The following is a 20,078-nucleotide window of genomic DNA, read 5'->3' as shown; positions in this document are numbered from 1 at the left end:
GTTAAAAAAAAAAAGTACCTAGGATTTAATCTGAAATCGTCAGGCTTATTACTTATGGGGAGCTGTAGACTGTTCTATTCTTCTTATATATAAATATTTGCTTCTTCCCCCTTTCTTTCTCGGAAAAAAAGAAGAAAGAAAAGTAACTGTAGGACTCTAATGTTGAGCAAAAGAGAAATCATCTTATGTGATCGTGAAATCTTTGATCATAAGCATTTCTTTCTAAAATTCTTTGTATGGAGGACTGGGAGCATCCTCAAACCGGGTACAGTTTTTATTCTTCTTTCTTTTTCGGAAGATATCAAAGCAAGTAGAGATTGCTAAAAGGATTTGAGATCATTAGCAGCGCGTATATGCTCACAGAAAAGAGAAACAAAAACAAACATTCGTGGTTCATTTATCAAGTAGCAGGCGATCCCTATCTAGATCCGTACATACATAAGAATGCTAGAGACGGCAACAACTCAAATGGCGGCAGCATTCGTTCTCCGCCTCTTCGCAACTCTCGGCCGGAACCAGCGCTCGATCTCTTCGTACCGAACGCTCAAGAGCTCCATCTCCAATATCCTTCTCTTGCACGAAAGCGCCGGTCTCCTCTTCCTCGGCGCCGGTGGGCACGTCAACGCTTCCTTCGCCGCTATTCTGCTCTCCTCTCCCGTCGGCGTCCGGCACTCTCCTCCTAATCCTGCACCCTCATCATCCGTCACTGGAAAAATGGTCAAGATGGGCTCCTCACCAAAATCCAGCAGCGGCCGAGAGAATTCCGGGGAAGCAGCCATGGAGAGGAGAGGTAAGCTATACGGATAGCTAGATATGGTAAGTATTTATACGGGTGGGGAAAAAAGGATTTGGAACCGTGGAGGCGTGCGCGAGAAGAGAAGAGTAGAGAGAGTAGCTTCCTCACGAAGCCTTTTTTGTGTTTGTTGAAATACCCGACAGGAGATCATTGGATGCTGCGTGGGCTCTGCGGGGAGTTTAACTCTTTGTGGGAGATTCTGTGAACAAATCTGAGCAGTTTGGCAGCCGTCAGATGCTGCAATGTGGGGCCCATGCGGAGAGGAGTAACATCGGATGCTGTATGGGGATTTCAAAAGGTTTGCCTTGATTTCTGGGCTGATTGGTATATGACCTTGCACGTGGGAAACTGAGCAGATATTGCTTAGATTTCGGCGCCCAAGTCGGTCGCCACACCAACCTAATTTACCCCATACTTGTAAATTAATTTCATTCTATAATCACTAAATCATATTAGCAAACAAAAAAGTCTTTTAGCTTATAGTTGCAAACAAGATCTACTTACTGAATCATATTATATATATATAACAAAGCAGCCAGTATTTGCAACTCATGCATATTTTAGTACTAATTATAAAGTTGAACCATTTTTACAAATTATTCGACATATTGGATATTTACTTTAGTAAAATACTCTCTCATTGCTTAACTGTGAAAAACGTTAGATAACATCAACATAGAGAGTATCTAAAACATTAGGGTAATTCAAAAGTCGAAAGAATATATATATATATATACATTTTTTAAGTATGATCGTCTTCTATTGGTTAGATCAACTTCCGACCAATAAAACGCACTGCTCGAAATTGAGACGCTCCGTTTCGAATTTGGACAGAAACAAAGATCTGGACTCTTAAAGAGTTCCCGATGAAATATAGCCTATTCTCCACGTCGGACCTGAGCGCGAATCCCGAAACGTATCCACTCCATCCAACGGCCACGATTGTTCGTCGTTCATACCCCAGCCCTCTTGTTTGACAACAGGAAATCGCCGCCATCCGCTTGAGATCGAGATCGAGATCGGGAGGGAGGGAGGGAGAGAGAGAGAGGAAGGCGGAAGAAGATTAGGAAGGAAGAGATGGCGAACCAGGGAGCGAAGAAGAGGAAAGAGGAGAACAAGAAGCACATGGCTATGCTCCTCCGCATCATCATCGGGTGTAACGTACGCTCCTCTCCTATTCGCTAACAGCGGATTTAGATCTCATCATTCTGTTCGAATTTTGTTGTGTTATTGCTTGATTTTTCTACTTCTAGATTGGGTAAATCGGAGATACCATCTTCGCCGACCTTTAATTGCGGTAGGATTCTAGGATTAGTTGGTCCCAAATTGGGTAAATCGGAGAGTAACTAGATCATGGGGATGATTCTTGCAAGCTGTATGGTTTAATTGATCACTTGATGATTAGGTGAAACATCGAACACTTGAATTTTTGTTTCCATGCATTTAGATTTTCTTCATCTCATTAGATGATAGGGGACTATAGGTATATCCTAAAGGATTGTTCTGAGGAAGATTAAGCCATCCTTATATGCTGTAGAACAAGTTTTCGCTAAGTGGAATTGATGGGATAAGATTAGAAGATCTTGGATGTAAGGTACTCTATGAAGACATTCTGGGGTAGCAAATGGCTTCTGATAACATGATGCGAGAACTCCTTATTCCTGTGGTACTTGATAACAAAAGAACTCGGTATATAATGAAAGACATGATTGATTTTTTTTTTTTTTTTTTGTTTCTAGTTCACTTGTATAACTATTTTGAATGCAGGTCATTTATGTTCTTGTTAGGATGCTCATATTTCATTCAACCTTCACATGGAAGCATTGGATTGGTCTTCTCGTGACATCTGCTGCTTACGGATTCCCATATAAACAACTTGCCAGTATGGCAAAACCATCATACTCTGATGATGGAGAGCTCCTAGATGGTGGGTATGACATGAGCACTGGTGGAGTTTGCGGGTATGCTTTTGATTTATTTCTGAATATACATCATTCTATAGTCTTCTAGAAATTCTTTTACACTCTCTACATAAGGGTATATTTATATATTTTAAATAAAATAGTTTATTCAAATCTCCAAATGAAAATATCATGCTAAATTTGAACAACTCAGATCTCTATAGAAAATGATTTATCAATAATTTACCTTGCTTATCCTTTCTTGTTTCTCTTATTGCAAAATTTTCAGCGTCAATAGTTGTTATTTTTTTCTTCCATTTATATCAAAAGATCTGTAAGGTCCATTGTAAATTCTAGCACTAAATAGGAATACTCAGAAACATTCAGCAGGAAAGTTTAAGTACTATAATATATCTTCTATATTCAATATTATCCTTAACTGTTATTTCTCCTTTATATTTTCTTGCTAAGGCCCCACTGATTTAACTGACATTTGCTGCAGTTATTTGCATGATGTGATCTACATAACAAGCTTTGTCCAGCTGATGTCCATCTTTTCTGGAAAGTTTTGGTGGACTTATTTAGTGGTAATATATTAAACCGATTTATTATTTCTGATTTTCTGAACTGGTAATAGAATTTTAGAATTTTAGTCTGTCCATCATCTATGTATTTGCGACTTAGGTGGTTATGATTGGAATAACTCGGGCATTTCTATTATATGGATCTTTTGCAGACCCTCTTAGAGTGGTATATAACTATATATGAATTGGGAAAAATAAAATATTTTATTCCCTTCTTACCTTAATCTCCAAAGAGCTTACTTCCTGGTTGAGGTGGGTATTTAAAATTGCCAGAGATAATCTATATCCAGGAGACTATTAGTAGGTATTGTTGGAGGGTTGACTCAATTAGGGAACCAAGTGAAACAGGTGGGTCAAATAGCTTAAGCACTGTACTGACATAAGTTGGATTTATTGACTAGTCGCTCGTTCGCCTTTTCAATTCCTAAAATGCTGGAGTGTAAACACCTATCCTTTTAGAAGGCAGGTATACCCTTGAACATGTTACCAAAACTAGCAAGTAGTTTAAGACTCAGTAGGTCCTGTTTGGCCTTTAACAAACATCTTCCTTCTGCTCTCTGACCAGGTGGCTAGTTTGTTGCCCTTTAATGTCACTCTTGTATAGAATGACAATGGCAATTAGAGGTGCACAGCATACTTTCTTGCCTCAATTGGTCATGAGTTATTCAATTTTCCATTCATTGTAATTGGTTTCTCCTTTTGGCATCTTTCTCATTCACTTATGTTCTATTCAGAATATTGTTCTCTGCATGATCACCATTAGAATCCTGTTGTTTTCGCATGATTCAGATTTCAGAAACTTGTTCCTGGAAAGAATTCTCTCAATAAGCTCTGGTTCCTTTCCTTTATTCCCATGAGCTCCTTAACCATGCTTCAATCGTGTAATCTCTTCAATTTCTTCCTTAATTCTAGATTTTGCACTTGTATTTCCAAATTGCCAATTGATTGGAGCAAAGCCTAAAAAAGTATCATCTTCAAGTCATCCCTTTCGTGATGACTTTCCTGTTAACTCATTTTCACACCTAAAACTATCTAGATGTTGGAGAATGAAAGCTAAGTTCTTGTAGTTTCAGAGGTATCTTTGCGGAATTACCTATTTCCTTGCTTAGATGACAGGTTTCACACATAAAAGAGCATGGCTTTCTCTGTAGCTGTAATTAGTCGCATATTTTGTGGATAGAAGATGCAGCCGATATTAAGAAGATAAAGTATAGCATGCATCAGCATGTACTCTGAATGGATACATTTATATTGAATACCCTGTCTCCTCTGCAGATACCAGCATTTGGGGCATACAAGATTTCCGGTCTCTTAAGAGGAACACTATTTGGTTCTTCAGAGGTATCATAGCCATTGTTTTTCTTTTTTTTTCTTTTTTTGCCCTTCGTGCAGTTACTGGACAGGATGTTAAAAATAGTGTTTTATATGTTTCCAGGATGGTGTGGAGGATGAGAAGAGCCGGAAGAAAAGAGAGAGGATGGAGAAGAAGGCTTCAAGAGGCAAATTTATTAAGACAAGGAATCGGTGATTATGTGATATCATATGTATATGTCTAACTTATATACATATGAGAAAAAGAGTTCCTAAAATTCCATTGCATGAGGAGGATAGATTGGCTGCCATGACGACGCAATGAAGCATGCACTTTCCTTGTAGTCTTTTTAAAACTTTTTCTTTGCCCATCGTGGCGTGTGGTACTGCGATCCCGCTTTGCTGGGTGTAACATTATACTAGGAAGTGCTAATATAGTTTGGATCCTTAATTGATCTAAGTGGTTGTTTGGTTTTTTAATGTGTTTCAAAATACAACATTTATATATAATGTTAAATGAGAAATTAATGTAAACAAAAAGTCTTATATTTTCTGGTCTTTTTTGTCTCATTAAAGATTTAAGACCATATGTTTTAACATCTATATAAATAAAGTGGGTGTCAAGATACTGCATGTCCTAGCTCTTAAGTTTGTTCTCAGTATGCATAGAGTTAATATTTTATTTACAAGAAAAGATTCTATTGGCTTAGTAGAATAGATAATATGGGTCAGCTTTCTTACTTACAAAATCTTACGCTTTTCTAATTACAGGGTTAATATGGGTCAGTCTTCTTACTTACAAAATCGTTGGGTGAGTAGGAAAAGGACCGACCTCATCCTCTTGGTCGACTCCCAAAAGGAGGCACGTCACCCCCTTCCTTCCTAAGGAAGGAGCGCAGCAGCAGCGGCATGGCTTCCGCCTCTCTCCTCTCACCTCGTCTCCCTCCCTTCTCACCCCATTCTCGTCGCCCTCCTCCTCCTCATCTCCGCCGCCTTCCAATAATAAGAACAAGAACGCTAACCCTCCCTCCCATTACCTCCTCCTCCTCGTCTTCTCCTCCTCCTATGGAGAAGAAGAAGAAGAAGAAGAAGAACGCTTCGTCCGGGGGTTCCTGGGTTAGCCCGGATTGGCTCACCTCCTTATCCCGTTCCCTATCCCCTCGATACAAGGACGACTCCGGCATTCCGACCGCGAACGCCAAGCTCGACGACGTCTCCGACCTCCTTGGCGGCGCCCTCTTCCTCCCTCTCTTCAAGTGGATGCTTGAGTACGGCCCCGTCTACCGCCTCGCCGCCGGACCGCGTGACTTCGTCGTCGTCAGCGACCCCGCCGTCGCCAGGCACGTGCTCAGGAACTACGGGAAGTACGCCAAGGGGCTTGTGTCAGAGGTCTCCGAGTTCTTGTTCGGGTCCGGATTTGCTATCGCTGAGGGGTCGCTTTGGACGGTATGATTCTTTCTCCTTTGTAATGACTCTTTTCGTAACTTCTTGTATCCGAAGATGTGGGAATTTGAGGATTGTCTAGTGAAAGCATAGTTGTTGGTAATCTTGATCTGTTTAATATCCTTGTGGAAAACTGCTTTATATGTTATAAATAATATTACACCGGCATTGCTTCTTGACAGGTTTGGTGCATTCAAGAAAGTGATTAGGATGTGATTTAATTAGAGCTCACATGGGGTTTTGTTAATTTCAGACCATACATAATGCCCTTCGTTCTTGCTCTTTCTTGTCATGAAAAAGATATGAAGAGTGGAAAAAAAAAGTGGGATCTCGACTTCTTTTTTTTTTTTTTTTTTTTTTTGAGAATTAGAATGGAAGAGAACACCGAGAGAAGGAAATCCTTTTGATAACTGTAGTAGTAACCAAATTTTGATAATTCTCTTTATCTTCCTGCCGATGCAGAGTTGATGAATCTTTGACATCATGATGTTCGAGTATAAGCTATAATTAATTTTAAAGCGAAACCATCTGGAAGTTGATTTTCTCTTTACTATAGTCTTCAGCTTATTGCCAACCAGATTATCTATTGCAGGTCAGACGCAGAGCTGTCGTCCCATCTCTCCATAAAAGATTTTTGTCCATGATGGTTGATAAAGTGTTCTGCAAATGTGCTCTAAGATTTGTGGAAAAGCTTCAGCCATATGCTGCAAATGGTGACGTAGTGAATATGGAGCAGAAATTTTCTCAGTTGACTTTAGATGTGATTGGCTTGTCTTTGTTCAACTACAACTTTGACTCACTTACTTCGGATAGCCCGGTTATTGATGCAGTTTACACTGCACTGAAAGAAGCAGAGGCTCGCTCCACAGATATCTTGCCATACTGGAAGGCAAGTTCTTATATATTCTCCACTTATATGCTCTAGGGCTTTGTGTTTCTTTGAGCTGCATTCCTTTTGTGTATTTGTTTGTGACAAGTTTTTCCATATCTTGGCCCAAGAAGTATACCCTGCAACCTGTGTTCGCCACTAATCAGAAAGGAGGAATGCTTCTTGGAAACATTTTGTTCATTTGATTTGAATTTGTAGTCTGAACATCTAATGATGCATGCTTAAGAAAGTTAAGTTTCATGAAAATTGATTTAGCTAAGTGGCAGGCTTATGAACTGTGAAAAACTTCCTTATATCTACTAAATATATCTCCTGTGTTTCAAGCGTGAGTAATGTAAATCTGATACTAATAAATAGGGTAACTGATGTAACTCTGCTTACCATAGAAACTCATAGCATTAATTTATGTATTGCGAAGTAACAAATTTCTTTGTAATATCTCGGGTAACTCAATCTTGTTAAATTATGATTTTACATTTATCAACCCAGTGTCAATCTTTTTCCGTTTTGGTTTTAAAGTTGCTGCTTATTGTGCCTCCCTCAATGTGATTTTTATTGTTCATTTAGCAGATTAATTTTCTCCTCAAGATAGTTCCAAGGCAGATAAAGGCAGAGAGAGCTGTTAGTTTAATCAGGAAGACTGTTGAAGAGCTTATAATGAAGTGCAAAGAGATTGTAGATGCCGAAGATGAACAGATTGATGGGGAGGAGTATGTGAATGAGACAGACCCTAGTGTCCTTCGATTTCTACTTGCTAGCCGTGAAGAGGTCTTTCAATAATTACCTTAAGAGTTATGTTCCCAATATACTTTAATAGAAGCATTTTGTTTTTCAGATAGTTATGCGAAAGGAATTTGTAGATCATTGTCTCAGAAATTGTTTTAGTTACTAAGTAAATACTTTGTAGATCTTTTTGGTCCTAAAAGTTCATATTAACAAATTAAGATGTCTAGCACTTATTTCAGAGCTCTACCAAATGGAGATTGTGGTCTTCTGCAGTTGTTTTGTTTTCTTGCCAATAGTTCCAAGAACTCATACGATTATTGTATATTCATATTAGAACACTTCAGTTGATTAATGCAGATGGAAGACCTAAGATTACTAGTAGAAATAAATAAAGAGTTACTTGGTTTCATTTCATGTTTTAAGTCACTGGGAAGAATTTGAGAGAATAGCATAATACAGTACCTTTAAAATGCTCTGTTTTATTGTATATTGTTATGAGAACTTAACTCTAGCTGTGCTTGATTCTTAGTTTTATTATTTTGCTTGCTTTGTGTTTTAACGTAATATTTTTCCATGTGTTTCAGGTTACTAGTATACAATTGAGAGATGACCTTTTGTCTATGTTAGTTGCTGGTCATGAAACAACTGGATCAGTATTGACATGGACTGCTTATCTTTTAAGTAAGGTACTACTTCAGTGAAGTCAGCATTTAGATGATATTTTCAATTTTACTTCTGATAGCAGCAAAAGAAAATCTGCATAACTTAGTTAATAATGTGTGAATACTTGTCACTATTTAATTGCTGACAGTAATTATGTGACACAAACTGAGGGTACCACTTAGTACAATGATAACATATTTCTTATTATTCCATCTTTTTAATCATGAGGTTATGTACTTCTTTTATGATGGATATGTCATCCATCTTAGCATAGCTTTAGATCTTTCATCACTCTATTAGAGATAATATGTTATGCTTTTGGTCCTTTGTCATCATGGTAAATTTACTGCTAGCATATATATCCATTATGAATTTTTTTTGATATTGTTGTAAACTTACAATAGGATAACTATGCAGGTCACATATATTGTCATGTAAATACAATGTATATTTGGTGTTAACTAAAATTCCATTTGAGAAAAACTTCTAATGCATTACTTAGATAATTGCTTCATTTATGTTGACACCTAAGTATCACACTATTGAAGGATCCAGCAACTCTAATGCGGGCCCAAGAGGAGGTTGACAATGTTTTGCAAGGTAGACTTCCTTCATATGAAGATGTGAAAGAGCTGAAGTACTTGATGCGCTGCATTAATGAATCAATGCGTCTTTACCCGCATCCTCCGGTATGGTTCATCTTCTTCTGTCTTCTGCGTTTGAACTCATATTAGGAAGGGCTTCATTTAGTAATGCAAATCCCCCCAAGGGAGAAGCATTGTAGAGGGTAACGTCCATTTCAGCTAAGCGCAGTCAATATAAGACTTTCCCCGGCTTTGGGAAGCGCTTCGTCCTTCAACTAATCCTACTCCCTCCGAGAGGGAAACTTACACCATCATATTGGTTTATACTTTATAGGTGTTAATAAGGCGAGCTCAGGTTGCTGATGTGCTTCCTGGAGACTATAAAGTCAATGCTGGTCAGGATATAATGATTTCTGTGTACAATATACACCGGTCGCCTCAGGTACTTATTTGATTCCATTATTGCATAAAATATTAGTCAGGTCATGGGAATAAGGTCAAGAAATCAGCAAATTATCTTCCTTTTGAGGAACCTCGTTGTTTTCGCGTATGGACTACCTAATGGCACATTAATGAGTATTGCACATAATATGGCACTTATGAAGTCTATATGCAGATGCAAATTGTTTTACTCTATACAGTTAGAAACTAGTTTTCTACCTCGAAAGATAAATCAGTCAATCTGACAACCGGAAAGTTTACTGAAGCTTTCTGATTAGTCCAAATATATACATAATTTGACACATTTGCAGTAAAGAGTAAACCTTCTCTTCTGTACTCACATCTTTGTTGCTTTATTCAAGGTCTGGGATAGAGCAGAAGAATTTATTCCTGAAAGATTTGACTTAGAAGGACCAGTTCCAAACGAGACTAACACAGATTTCAGGTTTGCAGTTGTTCAGTTTCTTCCAGTGTTTATCCTTACATCAGTTGTCCTAACTCACTGCCAACTATGTAGAACAGATAATTATTCTTATCTTTATCCTTTTCATTGATATACACTTATTACTTCATTGTGTCTCGCAGCCATCTTTCTCTAATGCCAGAATTGTACTTTTGGCAAAAATGCAACCTTGTTCTTAAAGACATTGATCATGTACTTAGGTTCCGTAATAACATTTTTCTGACCTGTCAGATATTATTGTTAGGTTTATCCCCTTCAGTGGAGGACCTCGTAAATGTGTTGGAGATCAGTTTGCACTGCTGGAAGCAATTGTAGCACTTGCTGTATTTCTGCAACGTATGGACTTTGAGCTGGTTCCTGATCAAAAAATCAACATGACCACCGGAGCTACTATTCATACCACCAATGTAAGGGGGCAATTCACATCATTTTTTTCTATTTCCCTTCATATTTAATACATGGACCTTTATTACCCAAATGACTCCTTTTACTTGTCCTTAAGAGTTATCAGATGTTTAAAATGATGATAGGTTATTATGGCCATCATTATTCTTCTCATTTATTTTTTTTATTTGACCAAATCCCATATATGTGGAGACCAAGGTCTATAAAATTTGAACTTGTGGTGGATGTTCTCTCTATCTTTAATGAATCCAATGTGCTTGTCTAGTCAAGATAAGGTCTGATATATACTTCTTAAAAATAGGATTTAAAATGGGCTCTTTGTTGCAGGGCTTGTATATGAAAATTAGTCCACGAAGAATTCGGGATCAGCATCATGAGGTAAATATTTGTTTCATCAAGTAATAGTCCATTCCTACATTTACCTGAATTTCTTTATTTGTGTACACCAAGAAAATAATCAAATTTTAAAGTTTCTAATTGGGATTTAAAATTGTTGAGCTATGCCCATTTTTCTCGTCTCAGGTGAACCAAGGATAGGTGAGTTAGTCAACAATTCGATGAAAATAGAACACAGTTGGCCCATTGTCTGAGGGTATTGGACTAGAAGAGGCCACAGTTGTGACATCTCTGTGAAGCGCAGGAGCGATTTGCGGCATCCACGGCAGCAATAAAATTTTTCTATGTCAAAAAGCATTTTGTTTTTTCTTCAGAGCAGCGGTGCCACTAGAATTTGAATTCGAAATCACTCATGCAACATTAGTCGTTTGAATTATTTGAGCGTAATTCTATTGACAGAAAAAATAAAGTATAAATTTGTTGATCCTTTACTTGTTTTATTTGTCTCCACTTTATGAAATTCCATGAATTTTTTCTTTCCAAAAGTAAAGAGGAAGGGAGAAAGAGATATTTTTTTTTTTTAAGAAAAAAAAACTTTTCTTGTCCTATTACCTATTCCTTTCTCTTTGTACAAGTAACAGCTAATCTGATGATTCACCATGTAAACTAAAAATAAACAGACAACTGAACAGGAAAGGAAAAAAAGGGGAGCTTCCATTAGATAAGTTAATTTGGGCAGTGCCTTCTACAAGTTCACTCAAAAGAAGGGGTTTTGTAAATCAGAGAGCGAGGGGCAGACAAATAATGGAGAATATAATAACAACATCAACAGAACTAACGTACAATTGCCACCGGCAAAAATCGATCGATCAAGGCCCCAAAGCCCCTAAAGAAAAGAAAAGAAAAGAAAAGAAAAGAAAAATCTTTTCCCTTTCTGTCTAATTTGTTACAATATGGAGTATGCTCGGATTACCTCGACAATGGGTGCACGACACAATGGGCACTTGCCACCTCCTCGAACCAACTCATTGGCACATTTTGAACATGTGCACATGTGCCCACATCTGAGGAAAGGAATTGTTGATCAATACACGCATTCAAAAGCATCGGTTTGTTAAAAGCCTTACAGAGGTTGCAATTTGCACAGACCTGTAAAGAAGGGCATCAATATAAGTATCGCAGCAGATGCAACAGGTCCCTTTCATCACATGACTCCACTGGGATCCAATCTCTGATGTTTCTTCACCCACTCCTGTGAGAAGTGAGAACTTCCAAGTCATTTATTTGAGTGATAAGATCAATTTTGTAGCATTCAATGTCATCAAAACAGGGAGGAAAACATAATATATTCTACGGAAAATGCTAAACTCCCCACCTTGTCCTCCAGTAGATCGATTCAGAGCAGCTGAAACTTCCTGTCTAACCGAGCGCTGCAACTCTAGTTGCATATCCATGCATGCTTCTAACATTTGTTGCATATTGCTCATTCCCTGCTGAAGTCTAGCCATATCCGCCCTTAAGTCATTGATGATATCCCAATCCTGCACTAAATCAGCTTCATGTTATTAATTCATTAATGACTGGCCAGGAACTAAAATATCAAAGGAATAGTTGTCCTAGGCTTGGTCAGTGTGGACTCTAATGATAAAGGTTACAGAAGATTCAAAATTCCTGCATCTCGTGACGATTGACAAAAGAATCAAATGCTTAAAAAAAACTTAGGGGAGAGATAACGCACTATTTCTGTCCGACGCATGCTCTGCCTACTCCAGTTAGTATGCTGCAATTCTGACTGCCATGTTGGTTGTGGGGGAGGAACTGGAGGCGGCAATAGCACAAGCGGTGGCCTGGAAACAGGATCCTCCTGTGCCTGATTTGGATCATCATCTATATGCTCTCTATGATCTTCCTCTGGTGAAGCAGGCACTGGCATTGTTCTGTCAAGATCCCAAGCAAGTGAAGGACCTCCTTGTCTTTCAACATAAGACTGTATCAGCTGGTCCAAGCTTTCACGAAATCCACTGCTCAGAAGATTGGACACGCTCCGCCTGCATGAAATAGAAGGATTAATACATGTGACAGCACAATAACTCACATATATGCTAATAATTTCGGTAGGACAATTACCTGCTCAAAAGCTCCCTGATCTCCAAGCCATATACATTGTCGTCATCAGGCGGATTGAACCTGTTAATTCTTCTGCTAGGAATGGAGTGCTCGCTTGCTGGAGGATTTGGATTTCTTTCTTGCCAGTTCACCACAGTCTCTTGAGAATCATCTTCATTCCATTGCTCATTGGCTTCTAACTGATCACTATTTTCTCCCTCTTCATCTTCAAGTGTCTCACGTGACCATTGATGACCCATATTTTCCTCCAAATTTATATCAGATTCATCCTCAGTTCCAATGTGTGATCCACTGAAACCTTCATGGGACTGTTGCCAGTTGCTCTCCAGATTCCTAGTATCAACTTCTTGCCAATTTTGTTCTTGAGCAACCAAATCATCATGCACAACATCAATATTAGGCATGCTGCTATCAGTATCCACAGTTAAATGTGGCTCGTTTGGTTGAAGTACCTCAGTATCCTGAGTGTTTGCTTGAGACTGACTGTAATCATTGTTTGATATCTCCTGTGGAATAGTCATTTGGGGCTGATCACTTCTGGAGACATTGATACTATGACTACCAGACTGGCCATTTCTGGAGCCACTGAGACTGTAAGTGCCTGGAGACTCTGAATGAGTACTTGCTTGACCATGGACAATGTTTTCAAGTCTATAGCGAAGTCCTTCCCTAGTTCAAAAACAAAATTTTGTTAAGGTACCAATTTATCTCCACGCAAATAGCAACTGCAAAAATGATACAGTTACATGAAAAATTTTAGTCTGAGAGAAGGACCGGCAATTGCCTTAAAATTTCATGGGTAATCAATCAAAACAAAAGAAGCAGATGTCCGAAATAGTGACTCCTTTTCAAGTTAGTCCATCAGGAAAAAAAAAATCAGCACCAAATAGTGAGATTCTGAGTTTCCAATGCAAACTTCTAATGACACAATAAATGAAAGTATTGAATTTTAGGTGAGGTCAAATCTGCTGATAGACCAGATAAGTCCAACAAAGGGTGCAGAGTAAAGAACTCATACCTGAGGCAGGAGACAGAATGCCTCTGTCTTAGCAGACCTAATTCTCTAGCTGCTAATGATGGTGGTCTCTCTTCTTCCGTTGGCCTTTCACCATGCAAAAACCTACCTCGGAGGAAGGACTGGAAAATGATTATCATTAGGTCCACTGACTGAAATAATAAGAGAATATATTCTTTACTACTAATTGTGAAGTTGGTTTACAATTAAATTTGACTGTTGGGTACCTATGACTGATGTATGTTTTCTACGAAGGGAATTTAATTTGACTATATAAAACAATAGGGTCGCTTACTAATTCAAACCCTTGTTTTCTAATATCAGTGTAACAATTATTTCTTCATTCATACTACCTACTGATACAAATACTTTGGCTTTGGTTGTTGTATAATTAAATATACATTCTTCCTGGAAAACAGTGGAGAGCGGTCATAGTGATGAAATACTAGCTACGAATTTTAAATGGAACCTCAAGGTGCAGAAATGAACATAAACTCTACAAAATGAACAGATACAAGCATAGATCTAACTGTAGCTTCTGTGACTATAGCTCATATAACAGAGACATCAAATAGAGTAGGAGCCAACCCTCGTAGTGCTATTGCCTATCATGTGTTATATATATATATTGTAGAACAGGTCACTATTTTATACTATATCCATGCCTGTGATTAATATATAATCCATCCCAAACCATTGTAACAATTACTAGGTTGATCTACAAATACAGGAACAAACTGTTTGCTGCATGTTGTAATTTCTAGTCTATCCGCAATTCATACAGGCATTTGTTCAAGCAAATGGATCATTGGCCTTTATAAACTGCTAATAACATGAACAAGGAGCATCCGATTGAAATGAAATTGAAGTATACAATGATAAATGAGAAAAATTGGAAACAAGAAACGGCAAAGCAAAGCAGCTAGATTCAAAAGCTTTATTTACTTCCGATAATATCACCTGTATACTTTACTCTATTCAAGACAGAAATTTCTAAAACAAAGATCCAAAAACATATGGGAGCTAAAAGTTCCAATCTAAATTTCACATGATACAAGAAGAGAAATTAACAGATAAAAAGGATACACACAACTGTCCACGGACCTGAATCCGGTTCCGGTGAGCAAAATGCGAAACTGCCCGGTGCTCTGACAATCCCTGGAGCTCCCTCTGTCTCTCCCTCGCCATTCTCATTATAAGATCAAGGCGTGCCTGCCTTCCTCGCAGCCTCGGCAATTCTCTCCTCGTATTCTCCAGCTGCCCATCCTCACGGCCATCGCCGGCCCCATCCTCCGTCTCCCCTCTTCCGCCTCCTGGTGCGTCCCTCCGGCTAGCCATCTGCACCCGCTCTCTCACTAACCTCACTCTCTCCCTCTCCGTCTCTCCGAGCCACTCCGCCCTATGGCTCTCGCTCCTCGGCGACTCCTGAGACGCCAATGCCGACTCCGCCATTCCACGAACGATTTGCCTCACCCTCTCCCTCTCGGCATCATCGCTCTCGCTAGCTTCGACATTAGGGCCGCCTCGCCGCTCCTCTTCGTCTAGAGCAGGCCTCCTCCGATCCCTAGACGATTCGTTCTCGATCTCGCGCCACCGCTGGAGGACGGAGGAGGCCCGCTCCGCCACGTGGCGCTCCACGGGCGACCGCGAACCCCCTCGCGATTCCCGGAGGAAGGAGGCGTCGAGCATCGACACGGTGTGCAACCCGGCGAGCGCGAGGAGCTCGGACTCGCGGTTGCGTCGCTCCATGGTGGTGATCATCTCCTCCGCTTGCCGCGCCACCCACCGGCTCAGGATCCGCGAGTGCCGTCTCGCCGCCGCCGACGACTCGGCTAGGTCGTCCCCCTCCAAGTCCGACCGGCGACGCCGCCGGTCATCGTCGGTGCCGCACGAGGCCACGCTCATGCAGCCGCGGACGAGCTCCTCCAGCCCCCGCCTGAACTCTCGATCCACGAACTCCGCCATTAGGCCTTAAACATCAAGACGGAAACCCTAACCCTAAGTCCCTTTCCCCAATAGGGGACGATTCGAACGGTTTCTTCGTTCTTGCGGCCTCGAGATATGTCTATATGTGTGTGTGTGTGTGTGTGTGTGTGTGTGTGTGTGTGTGTGCGCGTGTATATATATATATATATATGGAGAGAGAGAGAGCACAAGAGGAGGAGGAAGAAGAAGGAGAAGGAGAAGGGAAAGAAAAGATTGGATTTAATTAAAGAATGGTTATGTTATTATTTATTAATAGCTCTTGAGGTGGGTGTTAGTGAGAGAGAGAGAGAGAGAGAGAGAGAGGAGAGAAGCACACCGCCGATCCCAATGACGTTGGGGAAGGAGGAGAGGAGGAAGAAGCGGCGATTAGAGAGAGAAATAAATAATAAAGGAAATAATATATTAGTATATCTCCACGTCGTAATTTGTGGGGAACAAGGACGATACGACGCGTGGATTTGTCTCTTTGTAGAAAAAACCTTTTCGAGAATTTTAATTTCATTTTATTTTTTGGAGGAAAAGGGGAGGATTTTTAGGAAGTCTAAGTGGAGTGGGGTTAGGTGTATAATAAAATTTAAACAAAATTAAAAATTAAAAAAGAAAAAAGAAACGGTGTATAGCAAATGGGCCCAACTACTCGAGCATCATTTATTGGTTTCACGTTAATCATAATATTCCTTTTTCTTTTCTTTTTCCTCTTAATTTTTCAGTTTTTTTCTTCTTCTTTTTTTAAATATCGTTGCCTAAATTACTGTTACAAAAGTGTAAATTAAGTTAGAGCATGAGATGTTGGATTTATAAATAGCTTAAATATAGGTTATTATTTAAAAATTCTCATAACATATAATATCTTCTTTTTTATATATATAATTTTACCTCTACCACTAATAAAATTCTACAAAGCAACGTACAAAAAATAGTTAGAGTGGTAATTAATTGGTAAACCTAAAATGATATGACCTTTAGAACTGTTTACCTTCTTAAAGAGAGGTTTGACAGAACCCAACAACAACAACACTAAGATTAGATTGCATTTTAATTTTTCTTAGCTTATACTGCATGTATATATCTTTATCCACAGGGATTAGCTTAGCTTTTTTTAACTGATGTGGGCCTCTCAGCGGAAAATTAATTCCCAATTAATATTTAGCATCACCTTAATGAGGCTGATAGAAGGAAATTGATTACAATTGAAGGCCACAATTTTTGATGCATTAAATTATCTAAGTATAATTATATCTAGGCTCGTCATTTATTATTAATTATTTTCACATAGTTTTTTTTTCTGTTGTTGTAAAATATTCTTTTACAAGTTGCCCATTTGTTGAACATTATTATGTGAGGTTCATGTGATTAATTTTTTTTTAGATAAATAGAACTGGAAAAATAGTTAAAAGTAAGTGAGAGGATAGAATATATTAAATAGTTGAATGGATTAAAATGTTATTAAAAAAAATCTATGTGAAAATGGACAATTATTTCAGGACTTGTAACACCCTTAAATGGTACTTAAAGCATATATTAATACTGAGAGCAAGAACTATCAATGGAGGAATTATAGGAGTTTGTAACCAAATTAGTCCTTCTAAACTTAAACACAAGATTAGGTATATTTGTAATAATTTTTATAAAAAGATTTAAATTCTCTAAAAATAAATGTCAAGTCTAAAATAGAAATTTTTATATAGGATTTCAAATTTTTATATGAGTGAGTCAACGATTTACATTTAAAATTTGCTAATTAAGTCAGCGATTTCTAATGCATATAATCTCGTATTTAGGTTTCGAAATGAATTATTAAAAGAAAATTAAGAGTAGACTTAAAATAATAAGAAAAAAGAAACTCAAATTAGAAAAACGTATTTATATATATATAAAGTGCCAGGATGTCGATGCTCCTACTGTGGGGAACAACTCCACTGCACATATGGAAGCAAGTCTTGTCCTCTTGACTGCCTCCAAGTTTCATCCCAAACTTGAAACTTATCAATGGGAACAAATAAGCATATACAATGTAACATATTATTGGAAGAAGTGCAAAATATAATTGTTAGACGTAGTATTATTGGACGAGCACATAGAATTTTGAGGATATGTGGTGCAATATATAAAACGAAATAAAGGTTTCCACGTGAAGTGATCTCGTTGCCGACTTCTTCGTTACTCGAGTAATCTTGGATCGAGATTTTGCGCTCATCGGTGCCGATCTCGATCCTTGAATTCTGCTAGGCCTAATCGATTGGATCCTCGGTAATGACCAAATATTTGGTCGCCTTAGATCCAACAAATCACGCTCTGGTATCGCCTATTCTGGCACTTAGAAAAAATTACTGTTTATTATCTTGTAAGTCATAATTTGAAGCTACCATTTCGATTTAAAAAAGAATTCGTTAAAGAAAAAGGATAATTTGTTACAAAAATTTCATCTACTAAAAAATGCCGAGAATTACCAACAACTTACGTGGGGATAGATTGATCTCTAAAACCACGAATTCAATGAGAATCGATTATGTCAAAGTCCATCCGCACACAGATCTGATCCGCACTAGGTCATTGTTCACACATATTTACTGAACCGAAAAAGACTATGTACCCTATCTTAAGCACACAGATCTGATCCGCACTAGGTCATTGTTCGCACATATTTACTGAACTGAAAAGGACTATGTACCCTATATTAAGCACAATCATGGCGCGACAAGTGCCCCGGCACATGTACTCAACAACATTGCACCTAGACTAAACCCAGAAATCCCTTTCCCACATTAAGAATATAAACAAGAGTCAAGAGGCATCACCAGGATTCCAGGGACCCTGTTGTATGGGCCCGGAGATTTGGGTCTTTTTAGTTAGCATGTGGTTGTCCAAACGTCCATGGCATAATATAAAAGATATGCAAGTATTTGCTTCCCGTCGCATGCACCATGTCCCCTTGCAACCCACCCATCTTCCCTTCCCCCTTTGCAATTTAGCAATCGTCTTCGCCGTAACGACCAAAAATAGTATCGCCCATGATCCTTTTGCTTCCTTGTAGCTACTCGAATCTTGGGCCTCAGATGGGGTCGTCACACCCCCCAAGAGTCCCTTTTATTAGGATATCTATCTTTATAATAGCCTCTCCTGTTCTTTTGACTCTTGGTTCTTTTTTTCTCTTCTTTTCTTTTCCTCTCTTGCTTTAGCTTTAATTTACCTTTCGTGATCATAGTTTCTGTTGGTCATAGTAAAATATAAGGCCGCGAATGAGAAATATTATATTGAGCGGCGGTTTATATGAAAATAGCTAATAGTTTAGAAGTCTAGATGTGATTATTAAGTAAGTATGTTTAGGTGAAAATGGCATTTGTTATTTACTCAAATACACAATACTTACCCAAATTTAGGATATCTCTATAATTATGGTCATTAATCCTATACAGATAGCTATCTCCTAGTAGTTAATGATTGATACTGCACATAGTAGATATCCGTAGTTTTCTCAGCTTGCAAATTAAATTAGATGCATTTATATAATAAGTGCCTCTCTTGGAGGATAAGAATCGAAGCAAAATTTAGTCAAAGTCTTAGGATAAGGATAGCTAGAGTATCATATATATATATATATACCATTAGCAAAGATACATAACCTAGATGCCAAATAAATAGTTGCAGATGATCTATCTCGAACTCTTGGAGCTACCCTAAATGAGTGGAATATAGGCTAGTGTTGGTTGATATATCACAGCCAATATATAATTTTACAGATGATCACCCAATTATATGTGCATGTTAACCTCGCCTCATTTGGATCTTTGCAGGGAATTTAATAGTGGAAGGGTTTTAATGTAGTGAGATTTGTAACCTTTGAATGACACTTTAATGGATAACTTTGGTCAATTTATAGCTAGCTTAAATCCTATAGATAGGGCCTTATATGATGGACAAGATGGAATTTGTTGCCTTGTTATTGTTTCATTACTCTTCAGAAAAACCCATCACATGGATTTGTCTCCTCATACCATTAAGTTGACTCTATCTCTCTGTTATCTAACAATTTAAGTTTTTAAGTTAATATAAATCAAAGTATAATTTTTTTGATAGGTTTAGAGTTCAAATCTCATTTTATAGCGCAAGCTTGATGAGGTTCTATGTTAGTTTGTTATCTATTATTTTGAGTTTTTGAGTCAGCTAATTATTTAAGAAAAATTTTATGAGAAAAATGGATAGCTATCCTGGTGACTAGTCATTTCTCATCACAAAATGAAGTGGATGAGGTTTTTTGTCTGGTTATATACTTGGACAGTAGATGCCAACCAGGATGGCAGCCAATTACTGGTAAGTAGTTCATGAGCTCCTAAAGATCTAGTAGTTAGATTCTGCATTGAGATGCAATCATGTATGGAGGACAACAGGAAACCTACTAAACTCTAGT

At 38.4% G+C, this 20,078-nt stretch overlaps 3 protein-coding genes across 3 annotated transcripts; 2 read left to right on the top strand and 1 right to left on the bottom strand.

The window, feature by feature from the left end:
• The first annotated feature begins 1,628 nt into the window (after nucleotides 1-1,628).
• LOC140766728 (uncharacterized) lies at nucleotides 1,629-5,140 on the top strand. The gene is made up of 5 exons (XM_073106306.1): nucleotides 1,629-1,957; nucleotides 2,564-2,757; nucleotides 3,200-3,284; nucleotides 4,557-4,622; nucleotides 4,717-5,140. The coding sequence occupies exons 1-5, from the start codon at nucleotides 1,874-1,876 to the stop codon at nucleotides 4,807-4,809; spliced, it is 522 nt and encodes a 173-aa protein (XP_072962407.1). The 5' UTR covers nucleotides 1,629-1,873; the 3' UTR covers nucleotides 4,810-5,140.
• Nucleotides 5,141-5,393: 253 nt separating this feature from the next.
• Nucleotides 5,394-11,028, top strand: LOC140766727 (carotene epsilon-monooxygenase, chloroplastic). Its single transcript, XM_073106305.1, has 10 exons — nucleotides 5,394-6,038; nucleotides 6,628-6,924; nucleotides 7,495-7,692; nucleotides 8,235-8,336; nucleotides 8,862-9,002; nucleotides 9,232-9,339; nucleotides 9,701-9,783; nucleotides 10,046-10,208; nucleotides 10,534-10,584; nucleotides 10,729-11,028. Exons 1-10 carry the CDS (start codon nucleotides 5,502-5,504, stop codon nucleotides 10,741-10,743), a joined length of 1,695 nt encoding a protein of 564 aa, XP_072962406.1. The 5' UTR covers nucleotides 5,394-5,501; the 3' UTR covers nucleotides 10,744-11,028.
• A 210-nt stretch (nucleotides 11,029-11,238) lies between these two features.
• Nucleotides 11,239-16,033, bottom strand: LOC140767007 (uncharacterized). The gene is made up of 7 exons (XM_073106741.1): nucleotides 14,789-16,033; nucleotides 13,688-13,806; nucleotides 12,670-13,338; nucleotides 12,281-12,590; nucleotides 11,918-12,083; nucleotides 11,692-11,794; nucleotides 11,239-11,606 (listed from the first exon to the last, which is right to left on the bottom strand). The coding sequence occupies exons 1-7, from the start codon at nucleotides 15,647-15,649 to the stop codon at nucleotides 11,489-11,491; spliced, it is 2,346 nt and encodes a 781-aa protein (XP_072962842.1). The 5' UTR covers nucleotides 15,650-16,033; the 3' UTR covers nucleotides 11,239-11,488.
• Nucleotides 16,034-20,078: the final 4,045 nt, after the last annotated feature.

The sequence above is a fragment of the Typha angustifolia genome, chromosome 9 (assembly GCF_048772165.1).
Source record: "Typha angustifolia cultivar Huaian chromosome 9, ASM4877216v1, whole genome shotgun sequence".
NCBI lineage: Eukaryota > Viridiplantae > Streptophyta > Magnoliopsida > Poales > Typhaceae > Typha > Typha angustifolia.
Note: the sequence above shows the minus strand (reverse complement) of the source record. Positions and strands in the feature narration are given on the sequence as shown.

Bases quoted from the DNA above. Each gene is read 5' to 3' on its own strand.
- LOC140766728 (XM_073106306.1), top strand. From the start codon at position 1,874: ATGGCGAACCAGGGAGCGAAGAAGAGGAAAGAGGAGAACAAGAAGCAC. The intron at 1,958-2,563 runs GTACGCTCCTCT...TTTTGAATGCAG, and splicing joins GCATCATCATCGGGTGTAAC to GTCATTTATGTTCTTGTTAG. The intron at 2,758-3,199 runs GTATGCTTTTGA...CATTTGCTGCAG, and splicing joins AGCACTGGTGGAGTTTGCGG to TTATTTGCATGATGTGATCT.
- LOC140766727 (XM_073106305.1), top strand. From the start codon at position 5,502: ATGGCTTCCGCCTCTCTCCTCTCACCTCGTCTCCCTCCCTTCTCACCC. The intron at 6,925-7,494 runs GCAAGTTCTTAT...TTCATTTAGCAG, and splicing joins ATATCTTGCCATACTGGAAG to ATTAATTTTCTCCTCAAGAT. The intron at 9,003-9,231 runs GTATGGTTCATC...TATACTTTATAG, and splicing joins GTCTTTACCCGCATCCTCCG to GTGTTAATAAGGCGAGCTCA.
- LOC140767007 (XM_073106741.1), bottom strand. From the start codon at position 15,649: ATGGCGGAGTTCGTGGATCGAGAGTTCAGGCGGGGGCTGGAGGAGCTC. The intron at 13,807-14,788 runs GTCCGTGGACAG...ATCATTTTCCAG, and splicing joins CTCACCGGAACCGGATTCAG to TCCTTCCTCCGAGGTAGGTT. The intron at 13,339-13,687 runs GTATGAGTTCTT...TTTTTGAACTAG, and splicing joins CATTCTGTCTCCTGCCTCAG to GGAAGGACTTCGCTATAGAC.